This window comes from Rutilus rutilus (assembly GCF_951802725.1).
Source record: "Rutilus rutilus genome assembly, chromosome: 15".
NCBI lineage: Eukaryota > Metazoa > Chordata > Actinopteri > Cypriniformes > Leuciscidae > Rutilus > Rutilus rutilus.
The window spans coordinates 12,186,349-12,204,749 of NC_140220.1; the positions used below are offsets into that span (position 1 = coordinate 12,186,349).

Here is an 18,401-nt window from a genome sequence, read left to right on the forward strand (position 1 = left end):
CAGTACAACATGTATGACTTGTACTTATAACATTCAGGAATGAGGGCAATGTGAAGTCTTGTTTCAACATCGTATTGCTGTTATTGGTTCCCTGTTTATGTAAAGCTTACTAAAGAATAAAAAAAGAAATAAAAAAAATAATTGCGAGATATTAAAAAAAAAAAAAAAGTCCGAATTGAGAGTTTATTTCTCGGAATTGAGAGTTTATATCTCGCAATTCTGAGAAAAAAAGTCAGAATTGCGAGATGTAAACTGTGAGATAAAAAGTCGCAATTATCTTTTAAAATGTTTTATTCTGCGGTGGAAACAAGCTTCCATAGTTTTGTGTCATGATGCACACCAGTAATGTTTTTTTCTAAGACAAGTTTATAAAAGATACTTAAATTCCCTGAGGCCTAATCCTGGCTTAATCTTAGCTCTGTCTGTGAAACCAGGCCTAAGTCTAAAGTTTTACTTCAAAAACACAAGAAAAAGATGAAGACAATGGACATATGAAGCCTTTAACTACGCTACCCTTCAAAATGTATTGGGTCAGTAAAGCTGCATTTATTTGATAAAAAAATAAAGTAAAAACTGTAATACTGTGAAATATTATTGCAACTTAAAATAAAGGTTTTCTCTTTTACTATATATATATATATATATATATATTTTAGGGCTGTCAAAAGATTAATCGCATCCAAAATAAAAGTTTGTGTTTACATAATATATGTGTGTGTACTGTGTATAATTATTTTGTATGTATCAATACACACACATGCTTATATATATTTAAGAAAAATGTGTAATTTATATATAACAAAATTATATTTATATATAATATAAATTATATATAAATATATACAGTATATGTATGCAAATATTTCTTAAATATATACATGCATGTGTGTGTATTGATATATACAAAATAATTATACACAGTACACACACATATATTATGTAAACACAAACTTTTATTTTGGATGTGATTAATCGCGATTAATCTTTTGACAGCCCTAATATATATATAAAATACTAATAATATATATATATAAAAAAAAAAATCAACTTTTTTTATTATTTCATGTAAATTTTGAAAATGGTTATGCTGCTTAATATTTTTGTGGAAACCATGATGGGTTTTTTTCAGTATTTTTCAAAGTTCAAAAGAACAGCATTTATTTGAATTTATTTTTATTTATTTTTAAATGTGACTGTTAATTTTGATCAATTTAATGTGCCCTTTCTGAATAAAAGTGTTAATTGCTTTAAAAACAACAACATAATTCTTACTGACCCCAAGCTTTTGAGCGGTAGTGTACACATGCAATGAACACATGAAATCCTGTAAAGGTGCAAATAAACCCAGTCACGTGGAATCTGGCTTTCAGCAGTTTTTAAAAGAGGATGGCTCTGTAAACATGGCATGCTTGGTTCACCATTTAACATGCCGCCATCAAGAGAATATTAATCAGTCTTAAAAGGATAATTCACCAAAAAACATTAGACCCCACTAACTTTCATTGTATGGACATAAACAGTTGAAACATTCTTCAAAACATCTGTTGTGTTCTGCAGAAGAAAGAAAGTCATACAGGTTTGGAACGAAATGAAGGTGAGTAAATGATGACAGAATTTTTGGGTGAACTATCCCTTTAACTTACCCAAAATATAGAAATAGCACAAATGTGTATGTGCTAAACTACATAGTTTTTGCTTTAAGTGAAAGTTGACATTATATACTATTGCATTTGCCTCTGCCATGTCTAAAAAGCACAAAAGTGTGGGTGGTCCTTCAATCCAGCTGCGTTTTTGAGAACAAAGCACTATAAAGTAACTCAAGTGCTCATCTTCAAAAACACTCATGGCCAGGGGTTCGCAGTTGTCAACTCTGTGAAGACGCTTTGCAGCAAAGATTTGGAGAAAATAGTGCAACGAATCTAGAATTGAAACACACTCTTCACAAGTACGTTAATGCAAACACTGCAAGCTAAAAAAAAAGTTCACAACAAAATGCACACGTGGCATTCTAAGCTTTGCCACAAGGGGCGCTATAGAACATTAGCGTAGTCTTCTTCTACTGTTAATGTTTATCCCTAGCTACCGGAAAAATGACACATTTGGTTTAATGGCTTTTTTTCTCGTAAAAACGTTCATTTTCCCAGGGGCTGGCCAGCAGGAGCAGTATGAAGGTGAAACATGCGTATGGAAGCTTGCCATTCCCAACTGAAGCTCTCTGCTTCACTTGTTGGCAGTGGACGATAAGGCTGTGGGCTTCAAAAATGGGCAGTGGGTAAAGCACTCTGCAGGGCTGCCCGAGTGTGCAGATGACAGCAGGCGTGTATGTGCGTGTGTGTGTGTTTCACTGCAAACGTGTGGCGTTTACCTTCATCTTACTAAGCAGGGTCCTTAAAGCCCTTTTCAGATCAGGGGTCTTCTCCGAGGGCGATACCGCCTGCCACTGAGAAGGAAAGGGCAGACTGAGTGCCAGAACGGCTTCCACACTTGCTGAAGGAGAATGGGGCGGCCAGGGAGCGCAAAGCGCAGAGATATGGGGAGATGACGGGTGAGATAAGGGCGCGGGAGGGTGGTTTGCCAAGGAGATTGTTGGATGTAGTGGAATGGGGCGGCAGGCATAAAGTGGAGTAAGCACTGACAAAGCTAGGTGGAGGGGAACACAGCGCATTTAACTGCTTTGGGGCAAAGACATTAGAAGTGTTCCACCGTTACAGGCCTCATGGGAAGGGATAGGGCCAGCAGTTTTTATAAGTAAGGAGGTGTGCAGAAAAATCAAACGGGTTTTAGAACGACATGAGGGAGAATAAATTATCTTTTTTGAGTAGCAATAACAGTAATATAATAATAGTCAATAAGTCATTGACAGTCATTTCTGACTTTGTGTTTTCAAATATAAAAGTGGTGTATGAGAGAAAAGAGAGCCTAAAAAAGAACAAAAACTAACTTTTGAAGACAGTTTTTTCAAGGCCATGTTGCCTGAAAACTGTTTGTGCATAATAAGATGTGACTTCACATGCTTAACATCGGAAATTATGACTTCTATTTGCACATTTTAAAATGTATTGAAGATTTTAAATTAAATGTACAGTCTTATTTATTGAAAACCATAAACATTATCCACGCTATTGTACAAATGCTTTCTGTCAATTCGCAATTGTCAAGCTTGCTGACAATTCTGTAATTTAGGTCAAATAAATGCTATTTTTAATGCATTAAATGGCCAATATACATAAAGATTGTGACAGCAGGAGAAAGCAATGTAGATGCTAATGGAAAAACTAATCAAATTAATAAAACTGTCGCTGCAGTGATAATTTTCTCCTCCACCATGGTTAAAGTTTATGGCCCATCCAACTTATCTCCAAGTTTCCCAGTCGTAAATAAGACTTGTCAATCATGCCCAATTTCCGATGAGGAAACTCGTATTTACAATAATTCCTATAGCATGTGAAGTCAGCATAAGGCTCAAGTTGAATCATCACGGATGCTATAGCTTGCTGGTCATGTGCTGTGACGTCCCTGCATAGTGCAAATCTGCCATTAATGTGATGAGGTAATGAAGATACCACTGTCCCGATTCCTCCTACATCATGACTCACCTCTCTATCAAACTGAGAGAGTGGCGCTTCGCCCACATCCATCCCCCCTCCTGACGACAGCGAGCTCTCTGAAGGTGATGTCATGGTCTGGCGTTTCGAGCTGTAGCTGCTGCTCGACAGCTCCCTCCTCAGAGCGCTGCCGTTCTGAGAGGACGTCCCTGATAAAGAGGACAAGAAAGAAGTGGGTTGGGAATGAAACGCATGGAAATCTGATCCATATAACAGCAGCCACGCGTGTGTACTTACGCATTCCAAGACCACTGCTTGCGCTCATGGAACGACCAGGTTCGGCTCGGTTTTTGGTGATTGATGGGATGCTGACGGATCCACTGAACCCAGCACGATTGTCCTGAGCACGCACATTCTACAGGTTACACAGAGAAACACCACACACACACACACAGAGAATAGTGACACAAGCATGCAATGAGTGAGACAAACATGACTTGATGAAAACAAACTATGGGTTTCAATATAATGATCTTTATGATATCATGTTGCTATCAACACATATATCAATACAGGATGCATCAATGACCCATGACACATCAATCAATGTAGAGAGAAGACAGTGCCACATGATCCTTCAGAAATTGTTTGAATATGCTGATTTGGTGCTCAAAGAAACATTTCTTATTGTATCAATGTTGAACACTTTTTTTTTTTTTGCAGAAACATTTTTGGATACTTTTTTTTCAGGATTCTTTAATGAATAGAAAGTTTAAAAGAACAGCATTTAATTGGAATAGAAATCTTTATAAATGTCTTTACCGTTACTTTTGATCAATGTAATGCATCCTTGCTGAATAGAAGTATTCATTTAACAAAAAAATGACAGTGACTTGATAAATGACCAGAATACAAAGCAAAATGACCAAAATACAAAGCAAAATGAGGTTGCAAAAGCATATTCTGACTTCAATACAAGCCAAGCTCAATAAACAGCATTTGTGATAATGTTAATTACCACAAAAAATTATTTTGACTCGTTTTCTTTGAAAAAAGCAAAAATCAATGTTACATTGATTCACTTTCAGTGTAGGTGAAGGGGGGCAATCTTTGGAGGATTTAAAAGCTTATTTTCTAAAATTAATTATTCTGTTGAGACATTAAAGGTGCTGTATGTAACTTTTCTACTAAAATGAATACTTTTTTTATTGCCTGTGTGTGAAGGGGTTGTAATCTCACATTAAAATGATCCACTTTGCGGGTTTTGCTATTATCTCGGAAAGCAAGTATTCTTATTTTTATGTGAAGGTGCCGGGTCAGATTTACCGCGAAATCCAGTGACGTGACCTGCACGCGCGCTCCCGAGCCTCTCGCCTCGTCTAGCCTACTGACTTTGCACTCAACAGCGACGACACTGCAACTTATGATATGGACTTATGACTTATGCAACTTATGACATGTCTGATAACACTAAAAAACGACCTGCTCCCAGCACAACACAGACTCCAACACAAACTCCACATATTGATAAAAAAAAAAGAAGAAAAAAAAAGGGTTTTCTGCTGAAGCTCGTAAGGCTATTTTACTTATGTCATAAGTGAATCGCATGAACTTCGGGTGAAAAAACACGGCTCAACATCGGCAGGGCATTTGAATCATGGAGAAACCTTATCTACAAACCTAGAATGTACATTTCCTGAAGAAAATGTGAAGTGGTGCTTGCAGTGGCAAAATTCGGCACAGTTGATAGGGTTCCATACTTATCATGGTACGAGCATGGAGCATTAGTTCAACGTCAAGCTGATAAAAGTAGCCTATTATTGTAACGTTGCAGTGGGAGTTTACCTTAGTTTCCAGCATGTTGTGTGATACTTTCCCCAGTGTGTTGCGTCTCAGTCTGAAGGTACCCGCAGTGCTCGCTCATAAATTCGAGCATGCGCAAGAGCACGCGCTTGTAAACTTATTGGTTGCAATCTGAAACATCACCGCTAGAGGTCGCTGAAAACTACATACAGCACCTTTAAGGGCCAAGCGCGCTGCAAGTGTTTTTTGCTAGTTTCAGTCCGACGCAGTTAACATTTCTGCATCGCGTTGTTTAAATAGCAAATCCATTTGCGCCCATTTGTGCGCCCATGGTCTGAAAATGAGGTGTGTTCTGGCGCATTGTTGGCACATTGCTATTTTGAGGCAACAGAAATAGAGAGTGCCAACTGTTTTTGACCAGCTGAAACCTAGTCTAAAGTCAATGGCGCAATATTTTATTTGTTATTTAAAGAGCGCGTTAGTAATGTGCGCCTATAGGCAGTTCCACAACGCGTGTACACTCTGCTTACAGGGACGCTCAGCAACAAGCAAACATGCCAAATATTTAAATAAAAGGACTACAATGTAAAGAATTATTATTGTGTACATAAAGATATGGTGGAATCCGGCTTGTCCCCTAGATGGTCTGCTTGCGCACTTTTACCTTGCGCACGAGCAGTTCCGTTTGCGCTCTGGAGACGCGTTCGGTCTTTCCACTATCAAATTCCGTCATGTAAATAGCGAATCTGCCATGGCGTGAGCGCAACTGGCATTTAAAGGGAATGGGAGATGAGACTCTGATTGGTTTAACACACGTAAATCCCAAAACACACCCATTACTCATTAAAAGAATAGGGACAACCCTTTTAGACCATGCGCCAGGTGCACCGACCATTTTTCCCGTTGTTAAACTAGCAAAAGTGGATTCGGACCAGTGGATTCGGATGCGCTTAGATCGTTAAAATAGGGCCCTAAATGTAAATTGGCATATAAAAGGTTGCATTTGGAGTATTTCAACTCTAACAAATTGCCCCCTTTCACTTCCATTGCAAGTGCCTGACTTACAATTGAAGCAATGGTTCTCTTTCATTTTATATAGAAAAGGAGTGAAATAAATTGTTGTAGTAATCAACATTATGCCACAAATGCTGTCGACTGAGCTTAACGTGTACTAAACCCAGAACATTCTTTTAAAAGATGAGCTTCTCACCATTGGCAGATCTCGGAGGATCTGCATTCCATCTCCAGGCCCCATATGAGCCACGTGGTTAAAATTAGTAGGATTTGAGATCAGCTTGCTCCTCCTCTCAGGATCTTTCAACATTTCTCTGCAAACACACCAGTTCATATAACAGCCTTACAATGACTACAATGACATTTTGAAACTAAGAAATGAGTTGGATGTTGAAACCAGACCTAAAAAATTAAGCTACAAATGTCATATGAACTTTGTCTCTAACGGTTTCATTAAAAGTGCATTTTCAGCACAGTAGTACACAAATCTGTGTGTGTGTGTGGTCCAGGTAAACCCTTCATTATGAGCACAAAATATTCCCACAAAGATGGCAATATCCGAAATCCTTGTCCGTGTGGGGAAATTCTTTTGGTCCCCATAAGGAAAGCAGCTTATAAATCAGACTAAATTATGTTTTTGAAAATTTTTAAATGCAAAACGTTTTCTGTGATGTATAGGGTATAGAGTTTGTACTGTATAAAAATCATTATGTCGATGGAAAGTCCCCATAAAACATGAAAACACAACGTGTGTGTGTGTGTGTGTGTGTGTGTGTGTGTCAGTCAATCACCTCCTCTGCAGCAGTCTCTCCTCCTCAGGAATACGAAATGAGAATCTTCTCTTGTTGCTCATGTTGCGTACCATCTGCTTCCTGCTGTTATCACACACCTCAGGCACCACCAGTTCGTCCCCCTCTAAACACACACAAATAATGCATTATCAGACATATTATTCAAATCGGAATTATTCATTATTTCAAACGGCACTACTAAACCAAAGGCAGAAACATCAACACCCGACGATTGTCACGATTTATACATTTGACTGAATTATGGAGTGACTGCTGTTACCTGCAGTCTTGTTTCTGAAGTAGATGAGTCTGACCGTTTCTAAGCCCAGGAGATTCAAAGAGCCATCCATGTTCAACGGCCGGACCTGCACAGAGCCAGTGAGATCCTGGGATTATTTAATCATTCAGAAGATGACTCATTTATGGTTTCAGTAAATAAATAAAATCTAGCATTTTTGTCTTTATTGCATTTATATATTTCTAATTTTTTTGTGTGTTAACAAATTGACAAACGCAACTTTGAGCACAATACTAATGGTAATGTTTCAAACTGCAATATTGTCAACTCTGTTGTTTTTCTGAAGGTATTAATATGAACATTTATTAAACATACATTTCGATTTTTTTTTTAATGTATTCATTTAGAGATGGTAGAATAAAATGTATTAACACTGGTTATCTGAGAGAATGTTTAAAATTGCACATACTTGAAATATTTATGAAATATAAATCTACTTAGCATATTTATTTGTAATGTTTACAAATATATCATTTTTTGCAAGCTTCAGCAATGTGCAGAGCTGGTAATTTAAAAAATATATTTTTAAATAAATCTCCAATGCTCACCAAGGCTGCATTTATTTGATTAAAAATACAGTAAAAACAATAATATTGAGAATTATAATAATTTGATATTCAAAGATTATAATTATAATATAAAACCATGATATATACACATACCGGTACATTTTTCAGGAGAGTTCAATAGTAACAATGTAAAAGTCTTTTTAATAAACTGTCACTTTTAATAAATTGAATGTGTTCTTGCTAAAATAAAGTATTTATCAAAAATGTTTCATTCAATTTATAATTTTGAATGGTATTCAATATATATTATTTCCATTTCCTGTATCAAATGCACCCAGCTGTTACATTCAGGTGTGCAATAGTAGTTCATTTCTTATAATTTAATATTTAAAACTCTTCTGAAATTGAAAAAAAGCAAACCTTTTTGAGAGGAATGGTCTGAATCCATTCCGTAGTGTTCACGTCAAACACATCCACTGCATTTTCACTGTAGACTGACAGGTAGGGGGCGTTGTAGCCTGAGAGATATAAAACAGCCACAAGGTCAATCCAAACAAACCTTCTCACTGCCACACCGTTTAAGCAGAAGATTAACGTCTCTCTATTCAGTACTCACAGCAGGCGGTGGGCGTCGCGGGCCACATCAGCTCCTGCTGGCGTGAGCGTCTGCCATGTGTGTCCACGTACACTGCAATTTTGCTGAAGCAGAGCAGCATTTCTTTATTGGAGATTTCCACTGCGCAAAGGGCATCCAGGTTTTCAGCCTTAATAAACGCCAATGTGGGGTCATCTGGATGGAGTAAGCTGGCCGGAGGGGCTTCTCCATGCAAACTGTACCGCATGAAGCCCGCTTGGTAGCCTACACATAATTGCTGGCTGAACAGCGCCATCCACTGGATAGTTCCTGGAGCCTGAGATTTAGAAAGGGCTGTTGATGTTGCTGTGTGTGCTAGCAAAGACAATCTTTGCCATCTAATGAGTATGAACACTAATTACATCTGAATATACTTGATCAGAAAAAAAGAGGTTTTGAATACTGTACTTGTATGTCCATGAGATGGCAGTGGCGGGATTTGCTCTTGTTCATTTCGAAGCAGGTGATCTGCCGTTTAATGGCGAGGCAGAAGCAGGCGCCATTGCGCACCACACCGGACACCAGCGCCTGGCAGTTTTTAGTATCTGCCACCTTAATCTTGTCAATCTCCTTCCCGTCGAGCCCCGCCATGGGGACCAGACACACTTGTCGGTTCCTGCCCGAGATGACGGCCAGGAGGTGCTCTGTGGGCATCAGTTCTATGTGATGCACTTTCTTAATATCACCCACGCGAACGATTTCTAGCAGAAAGAACAAAAATGTTCAGTGGATGTTTGTCTTGCATCTGTTATTTCAGTTTAAATGTGTATGCGGTTCGACAACGATAGCGGAGTACTGTTAAAAATGCATAAAGTGCCACAAAGCCAAGAAAGAACTTTTAAATCTAACAAATCATTCATTTTGATAGTTTACAACCTTTAATAGATTTGTAATGTATGACTGCTCTAACAAATAGACATTATTTTGCTGCTTTTATCCAATGAAAGGTTTACTCAGTCTGTCAAAATGACAGATAATGGTTATTTTTGGTCCAGCCTCTGAGATCAAAATTTTCAGTCGTGCTCCATTTTAATCTGTTGTTTTCATTTTCCAAAAAATTAAATAAACGTCTAGCATTCCAATGCAATAGACCCATTTTTCCTGTCAAAATGATGGAGAGCATGTCAATGTTTTTAACATTTGGAAATTACAGTAATTTCTGAGTAAACTTATTACCCTGAAGCAACCTGGTAGCTCATTTATCAGCATTTCTTGGGTTTGAATCAACAATCTTTCAGTTACCAGTCCAGATTTTTTGACCACTAAACCACACACAGACAATGAAGAAGTAAAAGGATTAAAGATTGAAGTTTTACCATCTTTGGTGACGTGGATGACGAACAGGCCCTCCTCATTCCCCAAAGCAACCCGCTCATGATCTAGACACAATCAAACATTTTTGGTTAAACACTAGATAAGGGAATCACTATTTGGTCTTAAACACTGTGTTGATCTGACAAGAGTTTTGTGAGTCTCTGTACCTATAATAGCAGCAGTTTGGGTGGTTTTGATGAGAGGAAGCGTGCTGTCATAGGCTTCTTTAGGCACGTAGACAAAACGCTCTTTCAGCTTGTTTTTCCTCAGGATGCGTTGCAGCTCGTTCAGAGCGCACACCCACTTCGTCCTCTCTTGCTCGTTGTCGGCCAGGATCAGGATGCACGTCTTCTGACTGGGGGAGGCGGACAGCTGAGATGCTGTTACCTGTGGAATGAATGGATAGCACTGCATATAAGGCAATTCAAAAATGTCTTTAAGTTAAATAATAAAACTCTGCATAAGGCTATAGTGAGTCCAGTCATGATCATTACATAATCACCTGGTTGCTATTATTTGATCTGTGATATTCTGAAGAAAATCACAATTACTGTGTAGTGATGGTGATGAATGATGAAAGTGAAGAATTTAGCACAGAAATAAACTACTATCCTGCCCAACAAAGGGACAACGTAGTGAACACATTAACACTTGAACTGAGAAGAATGGCAGTCTGTCACAAGACAGGCCAACGTTTTAGAGATCTGATTTTTGCTACAACTCATTTAGACAAAATGTGTAGTTACTTTATTTAGCTTTTCTATGGCAATAACAACAATTATGAAAACTAGAAGAAATTGTTGCGCTCCAAATTGACAAAAAAAATCCTTTTTATTCAGGTGCGTTGAGCCAAGGGAATATGGAAAATGAGCAAGAAGGTTGCTGGCCGAACACTGGATTCAGTCCAGAAATCTATCAATTTTTTTTTTATTTTATGGATTACATCGTGCAAAAAGTGCAAAGTGAATTAAAAACAAATGGACAGGAACAGATGTTTCAGCACACTCCTGGAGCACTGAAGATGGCAATGTGCTGAAACGTCTGCTCCTGTCCATTTGTTTTTAATTCACTTTGCACTTTTTGCATGATGCAATCCATAAAATAAAATAAAAATTTGATAGACTTCTGTAGTCTGGACTGAATCCAGCCAGCAACCTTCTTGCTCGTTTTCAATAACAACAAGTATATAATATATAATAATTATATTGCAATAATATTCTAAATAAATATCTTTAAGCACTTTTTAAAATACTGTTGTTCATGTCAGTCTCTCCCTGTATAATATTTGATAACAAAGCCTTAAAGAAAATTCCAAGTATGCACTAATGTTCAAAGGTTTTGTGTCAGTAAAAAAAAAAAAAATATTCAGCTAGGATTTATTAAATTGATGGCAATGAAGACATTTATAATGCTACAAAAGATTTCTATTTGATTAAAATGTATACATGTATGCTCTTACCCTAAAAATACAGGGGATATCCTTCTTGTTAGCATGAATGACATCAGACTCCAGAACCGAGCTGGCGGAAAACTCTTCATCCCTGCTCAGGATAGAGAGTCAAGCGCAATATATTGAAATATTTCATGAAATATTTGACTTAAATATTTGAGCATCACATTTGAATGAACACCTCGCTCACCTCATGTCGATGACCTGGTTAACTATGACACCAGGCTGGGCACCTTTCCCTTCTCCAAGCTCATATAAGAAGAGTTTGAAGTCACAAACCACTGCCCAGACCCTCTGCCAACCCCTTTTCACCCCTGTGGGCTTTGGCACCTGGAAAAGACAGTCGAATCTCCATTTCAAGGCAGCCACAAAAAAAATTGTGGCTAATAGTGTACAGACAAACGAACAACAATGGGAAAGGTAGTATGTGCCTAATTCAGATGACCATAAATAAAGACAGCAAAGCAAATAGTGAAGAATATATGAAGAGCAGAACAAATCTTACCCTAAGATGTCCCTCATATGCAGTCCCAATGCCCCTCTGAGCATCAATTCCTAATTTGCCCTTTGTTTGGTCAGGTGCGACGGGGCACACAGAGGGGGCTTTATCAGCACAGGTGACGTGACAGGAGAAATTGCAGACTATAAGGAGAGATGGAGGACACAGGCACTGAGTGTTACAGAGCATTTTGTCAATAAGGCATCCTGGGATTGGGGCACATTTAATAAACCAGTGTGAAAGGAAAGGGTCACCCTTACTTTTTACTATTTCTTTACCTGACTATTTCTTCAGTGGAACACAAAAGGGAACATTTTAAAGGATTATACTGGTTATCCTTATGCGTTCCTCTGAATAAATAAAGTTGTACGGGTTTTATCATCTCGAAAACTAAAAATGTCATTCACATATCACACCCAACTTTCATTTCTCGTGTTGTCCTCACCTTCACAGGCGCAGCCCTGACGGAGAAGTCCCACCATGAGAGAGGTGCACTGATTACATTTTGTGGGAATGGTGAAGGACTTCACAATAAACTGGTGTGCCTTGGGCTGTGGAGCAGAGAATATCAGCAATGTAATTAAACCATTTCCATAGGTGTCCCAATTGAAATAGACAAATGCTTAATCGGAGTGTTGGACAAAATTCCTACAGCACACAATACAAGTCACAGTAACAGTATATATTACAATACAGTTGTTTTTGCTGGAAATTCATGAAAAAAAAAAAAAAATTGGATAATCTGCTAATATTAATACTTAAATAAGTTCTGCGACACATATATATAGCACAGTACAATCATTACAGCATAAAAATATTTTGCAAGAAATTAATACTTTATGCATTACATTAAGATTTCCATTTCAAATAAGTGCTAACCCCTTCATCAAAGAATCCTAAAAACAACATATTGTGTTTTCCACTAAAATATTAAGTAGCAGAACTGTTTTCAACATTGATAATAATAAGAAATGTTTCTTGAGCACCAAATCAGCATATAAGAATGATTTCGGAAGGATCATGTGACACTGAAGACTGGAGTAATGGCCGCTGAAAATTCAGCTTTGCAATTACAGGAATATAAAATATATATATATATTTGAATGGTAGTGTACTCTATACAGGTTGATACATTGTACAGATAACGTAAATAGTCAGATATCGGCATATCGCCTAAATCCCTTGTGTTACCTTAGGTGATGAGTGTCCCAAGCTTCCATAGCCTGATCTGCCTGTTGGAGTCTGAAGACTACGTGACGTATGGTCAATCAACTATGAGAAGGATACATTAACATATCAGTGCATTTTATTATATAACCATAGGTCGTGGTAAGAGTTAAAGTGATGAGTAAAAATACTGTCATAATTTACTCATGTTATTCCAAACCTGTATGACTTTCTTCTGTGCAACACAAAAGCATAAACGTTAAATGCCGGATACAGGCTGGATCACTTTATTTATGGAAAAGATTGGCCAGTACATCTGCTTTTGTGCTTCACAAAAAAAAAAAAAAGCATATTGGTTTGGAATGACATGAGAGTGAGTAAATCCAAACAGGATTTTCATATTTGGGTGGACTATCCCTTTAAGAGTCCAAATGATACCTCAATAGGCTCCATGTCACTGGTGGTGGACGGGGACCGTGAGCGTGATATGCGGCGAGATCTTGAGTCTTCATCTCTTGATGGAGTGTTGGAGGGAGTGAAATCTGCTGAGTCAAGCTAAGAAGGAAAAAGATGATAATTATCTTTACTAAAGGTGTCATACGACACAGACTGTGACATCAGAAGAACATGCCACCATGCAGAGCGAAACACATTCAAAGCGATACATTAAGCCCATAAAGCTTATGACAATAACACTTTTACTGGAAACACACCCTCTAAGCAGAACAAAGCATGTGCACCCAGGCTCCAAACCAATGAGTAAAGGCACAATATTTCCACTACACAGAGACCACACACCAACTATACATGCAAGACAGAATGAAGGGCAGAAACACAAACCCATGGAACTATATGGAAACCATATCCACACTTTATGAGGGTCTTAAAATAAAGTGATCTGTAAAAGATTAGTTCACTCAAATGAAAATTCTTTCATTATTTACTCAGCATCATGTCTTTGCAAACCTGTATGACTTCTGTATAACTCAACAAACAATTACACTATTGCTCAAAAGTCTGAGGTTGGTAAGATTTGTTAATGAAGTCTCTTCTTATACTCATCAAAGCTGCATTTATTTGATAAAAAATACAGTAAAACCGTACAATTGTGAAATATTATTACAATTTAAAGTAAATGTTTTCTATTATAATATATTTTAAAATGTAATTTATCCTGTGATGATAATAAAGCTGAATTTTCAGCAGTCATTCATCCAGTCTTCAGTGTCACATGATCCTTCAGAAATTATTCTAACATTATCATCAATGTTGAAAACACCTATGCTGCCTATGCACCTATTTTTGTGGAAACCGTGATCTTTCAGCCAACTTTGATGGATAGAAAGATTTAAAAAAACAGCATTTATTTTAAATAAAAATCTTTTGTACCATATTAAATGTCTTTACTGTCAGTTTTGATTCATTTAAAATTCAATGCATCCTTGCTGAATAAAAATATCTTACCAACCCCAAACATTTGAATGGTAGTGTACATCCCCTTTTCCTCATATGCAAGTCTTTGTATGAAAAAGAGGAGAGTACAAACTCTTACTAACTTCTGTGAACCAAGGAAGAAAGTAAGCATCATTTTGAGGGAGAGTAAATTATGAGAAAATTTTCATTTTTAAGTAAACAAACTTATTTTTGTCTTTATAATCTTTATATATGAGCAAAAGTTAAAATTAGATCCAAATATTGAGCCATGTAAATGAATTCTATATCCTTCCATTTAAAAGGGCTTTTGAAATGTACTATAAAAGCTCATGGTATGGAAAATAAACCACAAAGTTTAATTAACCAACCCAGACAAAAACCCAGTTTCTCTGAAGTATATTCATATGATATGCATGTGGATAGATGAAAGGAAGTTTCCCAAACACATTTCAGATGCATTTAAGCATCAAAGGTCTCATGCAATACAGATATCACCACAATCAGCTGCCACCGATGCAGTTTGCAAAACAAGCCATCACAACCACAGGAGAAAAACAATACGATAGGGGGATTTTACTGTGACGCGGGACAAAAGTGGGTCTTACACGTCTGGTTTTGCTTCCGAGACCAAAAGAGGGTGACCGCTTCATATGGAGAGAGAAAGAAGATGAGAAGAGAGTCAAACTTCATGTGCAATGTCAGCAGGATAGGATAAAGGCCTGGGACGGCAGGCAGGAAAACGGAGGGAAGGGAATGAGGGCATGTAAGAACACGTCTAATCTGTGGATGGATTTCTGAGTATAGTTTACATGCACAAAGAAATCACTTCACATCAAAGAACTCCAAGGAGTCACTACCAACGAGACTGAGGTGGATGTAGGATCAGATAAGAAAAACATAATATTGGTAGAGTGTAAAAACAGGTCAATATTTAATTCAATCCTGAAAAGTATCAATAAAAAGGATTTGAGTAGTGAAAAAATTACTTTATTTCTCAATTTGTCTGTACTGTATATTTGTATGCTTATTTATTTGAGTATTGTGCTATTAGCTTGGTAACAGGCTAATGTCAAACTCAATTAGAACCTTCATAACGGGAGTAGGGCTTTTGTTTGTCTGCTTTTAAGTGTGTAAAATGAATGATGTAAAAAGACATTGCACTATAACATGGCTGAAGGAGAACTTACATCTTCCCAAAATTCAACTAAAGAAGATGAAGAGGAAGAAAATGAGTCCTGATTGGCAACAGAATGAAAAAAAGCAAAAACAATAACCATACACATTATGCCAGGAGAAAAAAACAGAAAATAATAAAACAGATCAGGATGTTTCAGAAGAATACAGAAAACAAATAGAAAAAAAAAAAAACTAAAGAAGAATGATGAAAATGATTTATTTGGAAACCAGAGCGACCTTCTATGCAGATGTTCTCATACTTACATCAAACTGATCCAGAGCAGAAGTGGGCGCATTGAGGAATGCCAAGAAGGAATTCTGTGAATCCTGATGCTTCACACCTACAAATGACAGAATCTTATTAAAAGATCTATTTAAATTTCACAAAGCCAGAACTGTTGTTAGCATGTGACACTGTGAAAAGCAATGCTGCACAGATCATGTGGATATTTGATTGTCACCAGTGTTGTTTATTGTTACCTAAATTCATTTTTGTTAATTGAAATAAGGCGGATATAGAATAAAATAAACAAAACTTAAAGAAAAATGAGTTGAAGTACAAAATTACTCAAACTAAACTGCTATAAAAATGAATTATTGCTGTCAAAAAAAAAAAAAAAAACAACGAATAAATGACAAAATAAAACAGAAAATAAGTAAATAACACAGATTGTTACCTCTTCTTAGCCTCAGCTCCTCTGTCTCCTTCCTCAGCCTCTCAATTTCCGCCAGCAGCTCCTGGTTTCTACTATCGGATTCTTGCAATTTGCTGTGAGACAAAAATAACAGACCGAAAACTATGTCACTCTATTTAAATGTCACCTCATTTGAGAAAGTGTGAACAAATTAAACTAAGTTCAGCCATTTCACCAAATAAAAAAACGAAGAGAATATCAAAACTATTCACATAAAGGGTGAAACAAATGTACGTTGAGCTGAAAAAAATGAACAAACATTAGACTTTAAATCAAATCAGCAAATAAAATCTCTGTGGTTTCAGTAGAGTTGAGCAGAACTATGTTGATGTGTGTGGCCTCACCATTCCGTGGCAATGCTGGATGCTTTGACTTTGTTAAGCTCGTCCTGGATGGACTGTTTGGCTCTGATCTCGGCATCCAGCGCAGACTGCAGCTCCAGACGCGCAGACATGTCTAGCTTAGCAAAGCGCCTCATCTTCCACGGCATGTCCTGACAAAGCGAGAGAGACCCACCACATCAGAAGAGCAGGAATAAGAGGATATGCGTTTCATCCTTATCTGATGTGTGCGTGTGTCTCACCGTTCCTCTAGCTCCCAAGCTGGTGTTCCTGAGCCCTTCAAGCTCCTCTGTCATTTTTGTGGCCAGAGCTTGGAGGTAACCACGAGCATCCTTCTCGTCGCTCACCCTGCACAGATCAGCTTAGTTCAGCTTAACCTCGAAATGAAGCATAAAATCTGTGTTCTTATTTAAAATTGAAAAGTGATGAATGGTCACAAGATGGCCACTCGATCTGCATCATCTGCATGATCTGGATCTGCACAGCCATGCAGATCTGGGTAAAGGTCACCATCACGATGTCATTCTCTGCAGGTGTGATGGCAAGCGGCTGCAGGTAGGGGGCTCCACTCACCACTGGATGATCTCAGTTATCTGGGCCTCCCAGTGGGCAACGCTTTCCTTCTTATCAGCCAACTCTCTCATCTCCTCCTCCAGCTGCCTGTGACTACTGCTGAGCTGCTCATACATCGAGTTCAGCTGAAGAGAGAAAAAGAGACCACAAAGAGACAGAAGAGTAAAGATGGGAGGAAGCAGACAGATGGAGATTGGATGGATAAGACAGCCATTGCTATGTGGTTAATGTGGTTGTCATTGTTATCAGTGTTTTTATTGTTAATTGAAGCCATTAAATTCCACTTCAAAAGAAATCAGCAAAACTAAATGTCTCTAGTTTCAGTAGATGTACTTGATATGTGTGGTCTCACCATTTTGTGGCAATGTTGGATGCTTAAAAAACAAATGAAAATAGAAATGTTGTTTGCTAAATGGTTCCTCACTGGCCCAGTCAAAAGAGCTCAGTCACAAGGCTCTTGAAATTGGAAAAGTCCATCCTTAAGTATAAATCTATGGCATTTTTCTGCTTGTTTTATCGTCTGAGTGATTAGAAAAGTAATAGCACATTTTGTAGTTTATCCCATCCTTGATCAACCTCTCTAGCTTTTATCGGTTCTTTGTTCTGTAGGAAACTGAACGTTGTCCAGAAGACAGGAAGCAAACATACTTTGTTACGGCAAGTCTATACAAAACTTCTGTAGTGCTCTTTTTATTGGAATGTGACTTTATTCAGGCATTTTACATCCTGGTTCAATTCCTTCCAAATGCCATCATTCTTGCTTATGTTTCGAAACCCCATCCAATCTGGCATTTGACATGACAGCCCTGGCCGACTGCGCTATTGTTTTAAACTGCCTTTGTGTTTTGGGTTTCCAGGTATTTTCACGAAATGAATAATGTTTAATATCCATGCCACCAAAAATAAGGAGCCCTTTAATATCTGATATGTCCAAACTTGCAGAATTATTTGACTGGCTGATTCCGATTTTACCTCGCGGTCCAAAGTAAACAGTGGCTGAGCCAAGAAGCAATTTTGTTTAAGTGTGTGTGGTTACAATCTCTCTCTAGGAATGTTAGTGGATTTGTGGAGAGGGTGCCAAAGGAGAAGGGGGAATTTCAGACAGGATTTGATGTATACTTTTTGTGATGAAAGAGACACAGGCTAATGAATATCATG

General features: G+C 37.7%; 1 protein-coding gene across 7 annotated transcripts in view; it reads right to left on the bottom strand.

The window, feature by feature from the left end:
* The window catches only part of cdc42bpab (CDC42 binding protein kinase alpha (DMPK-like) b), a 62,732-nt gene that overhangs the window by 2,846 nt on the left and 41,485 nt on the right, over positions 1-18,401 (bottom strand). Inside the window, exons 17-40 of one of the 7 annotated variants that reach the window (XM_084432234.1) lie at positions 17,244-17,368; positions 16,913-17,018; positions 16,674-16,822; positions 16,312-16,403; positions 15,899-15,975; positions 15,064-15,102; positions 13,463-13,579; positions 13,049-13,129; positions 12,303-12,408; positions 11,864-12,000; positions 11,549-11,688; positions 11,368-11,449; positions 10,076-10,295; positions 9,911-9,973; positions 9,003-9,295; positions 8,577-8,871; positions 8,381-8,478; positions 7,434-7,518; positions 7,154-7,277; positions 6,559-6,676; positions 3,843-3,945; positions 3,597-3,754; positions 2,366-2,440; positions 1,498-1,551 (exon numbers count right to left, since the gene is read on the bottom strand). In XM_084432234.1, coding sequence (XP_084288360.1) covers positions 1,498-1,551; positions 2,366-2,440; positions 3,597-3,754; positions 3,843-3,945; positions 6,559-6,676; positions 7,154-7,277; positions 7,434-7,518; positions 8,381-8,478; positions 8,577-8,871; positions 9,003-9,295; positions 9,911-9,973; positions 10,076-10,295; positions 11,368-11,449; positions 11,549-11,688; positions 11,864-12,000; positions 12,303-12,408; positions 13,049-13,129; positions 13,463-13,579; positions 15,064-15,102; positions 15,899-15,975; positions 16,312-16,403; positions 16,674-16,822; positions 16,913-17,018; positions 17,244-17,368 — 2,937 coding nt within the window. Of the gene's footprint in view, positions 1-1,497; positions 1,552-2,365; positions 2,441-3,596; positions 3,755-3,842; positions 3,961-6,558; positions 6,677-7,153; positions 7,278-7,433; positions 7,519-8,380; positions 8,479-8,576; positions 8,872-9,002; positions 9,296-9,910; positions 9,974-10,075; positions 10,296-11,367; positions 11,450-11,548; positions 11,689-11,863; positions 12,001-12,302; positions 12,409-13,048; positions 13,130-13,462; positions 13,580-15,063; positions 15,103-15,898; positions 15,976-16,311; positions 16,404-16,673; positions 16,823-16,912; positions 17,019-17,243; positions 17,369-18,401 lie in introns of all 7 variants that reach the window. The other 6 variants (XM_084432233.1, XM_084432235.1, XM_084432236.1 and 3 more) reach the window with 6 other exon arrangements.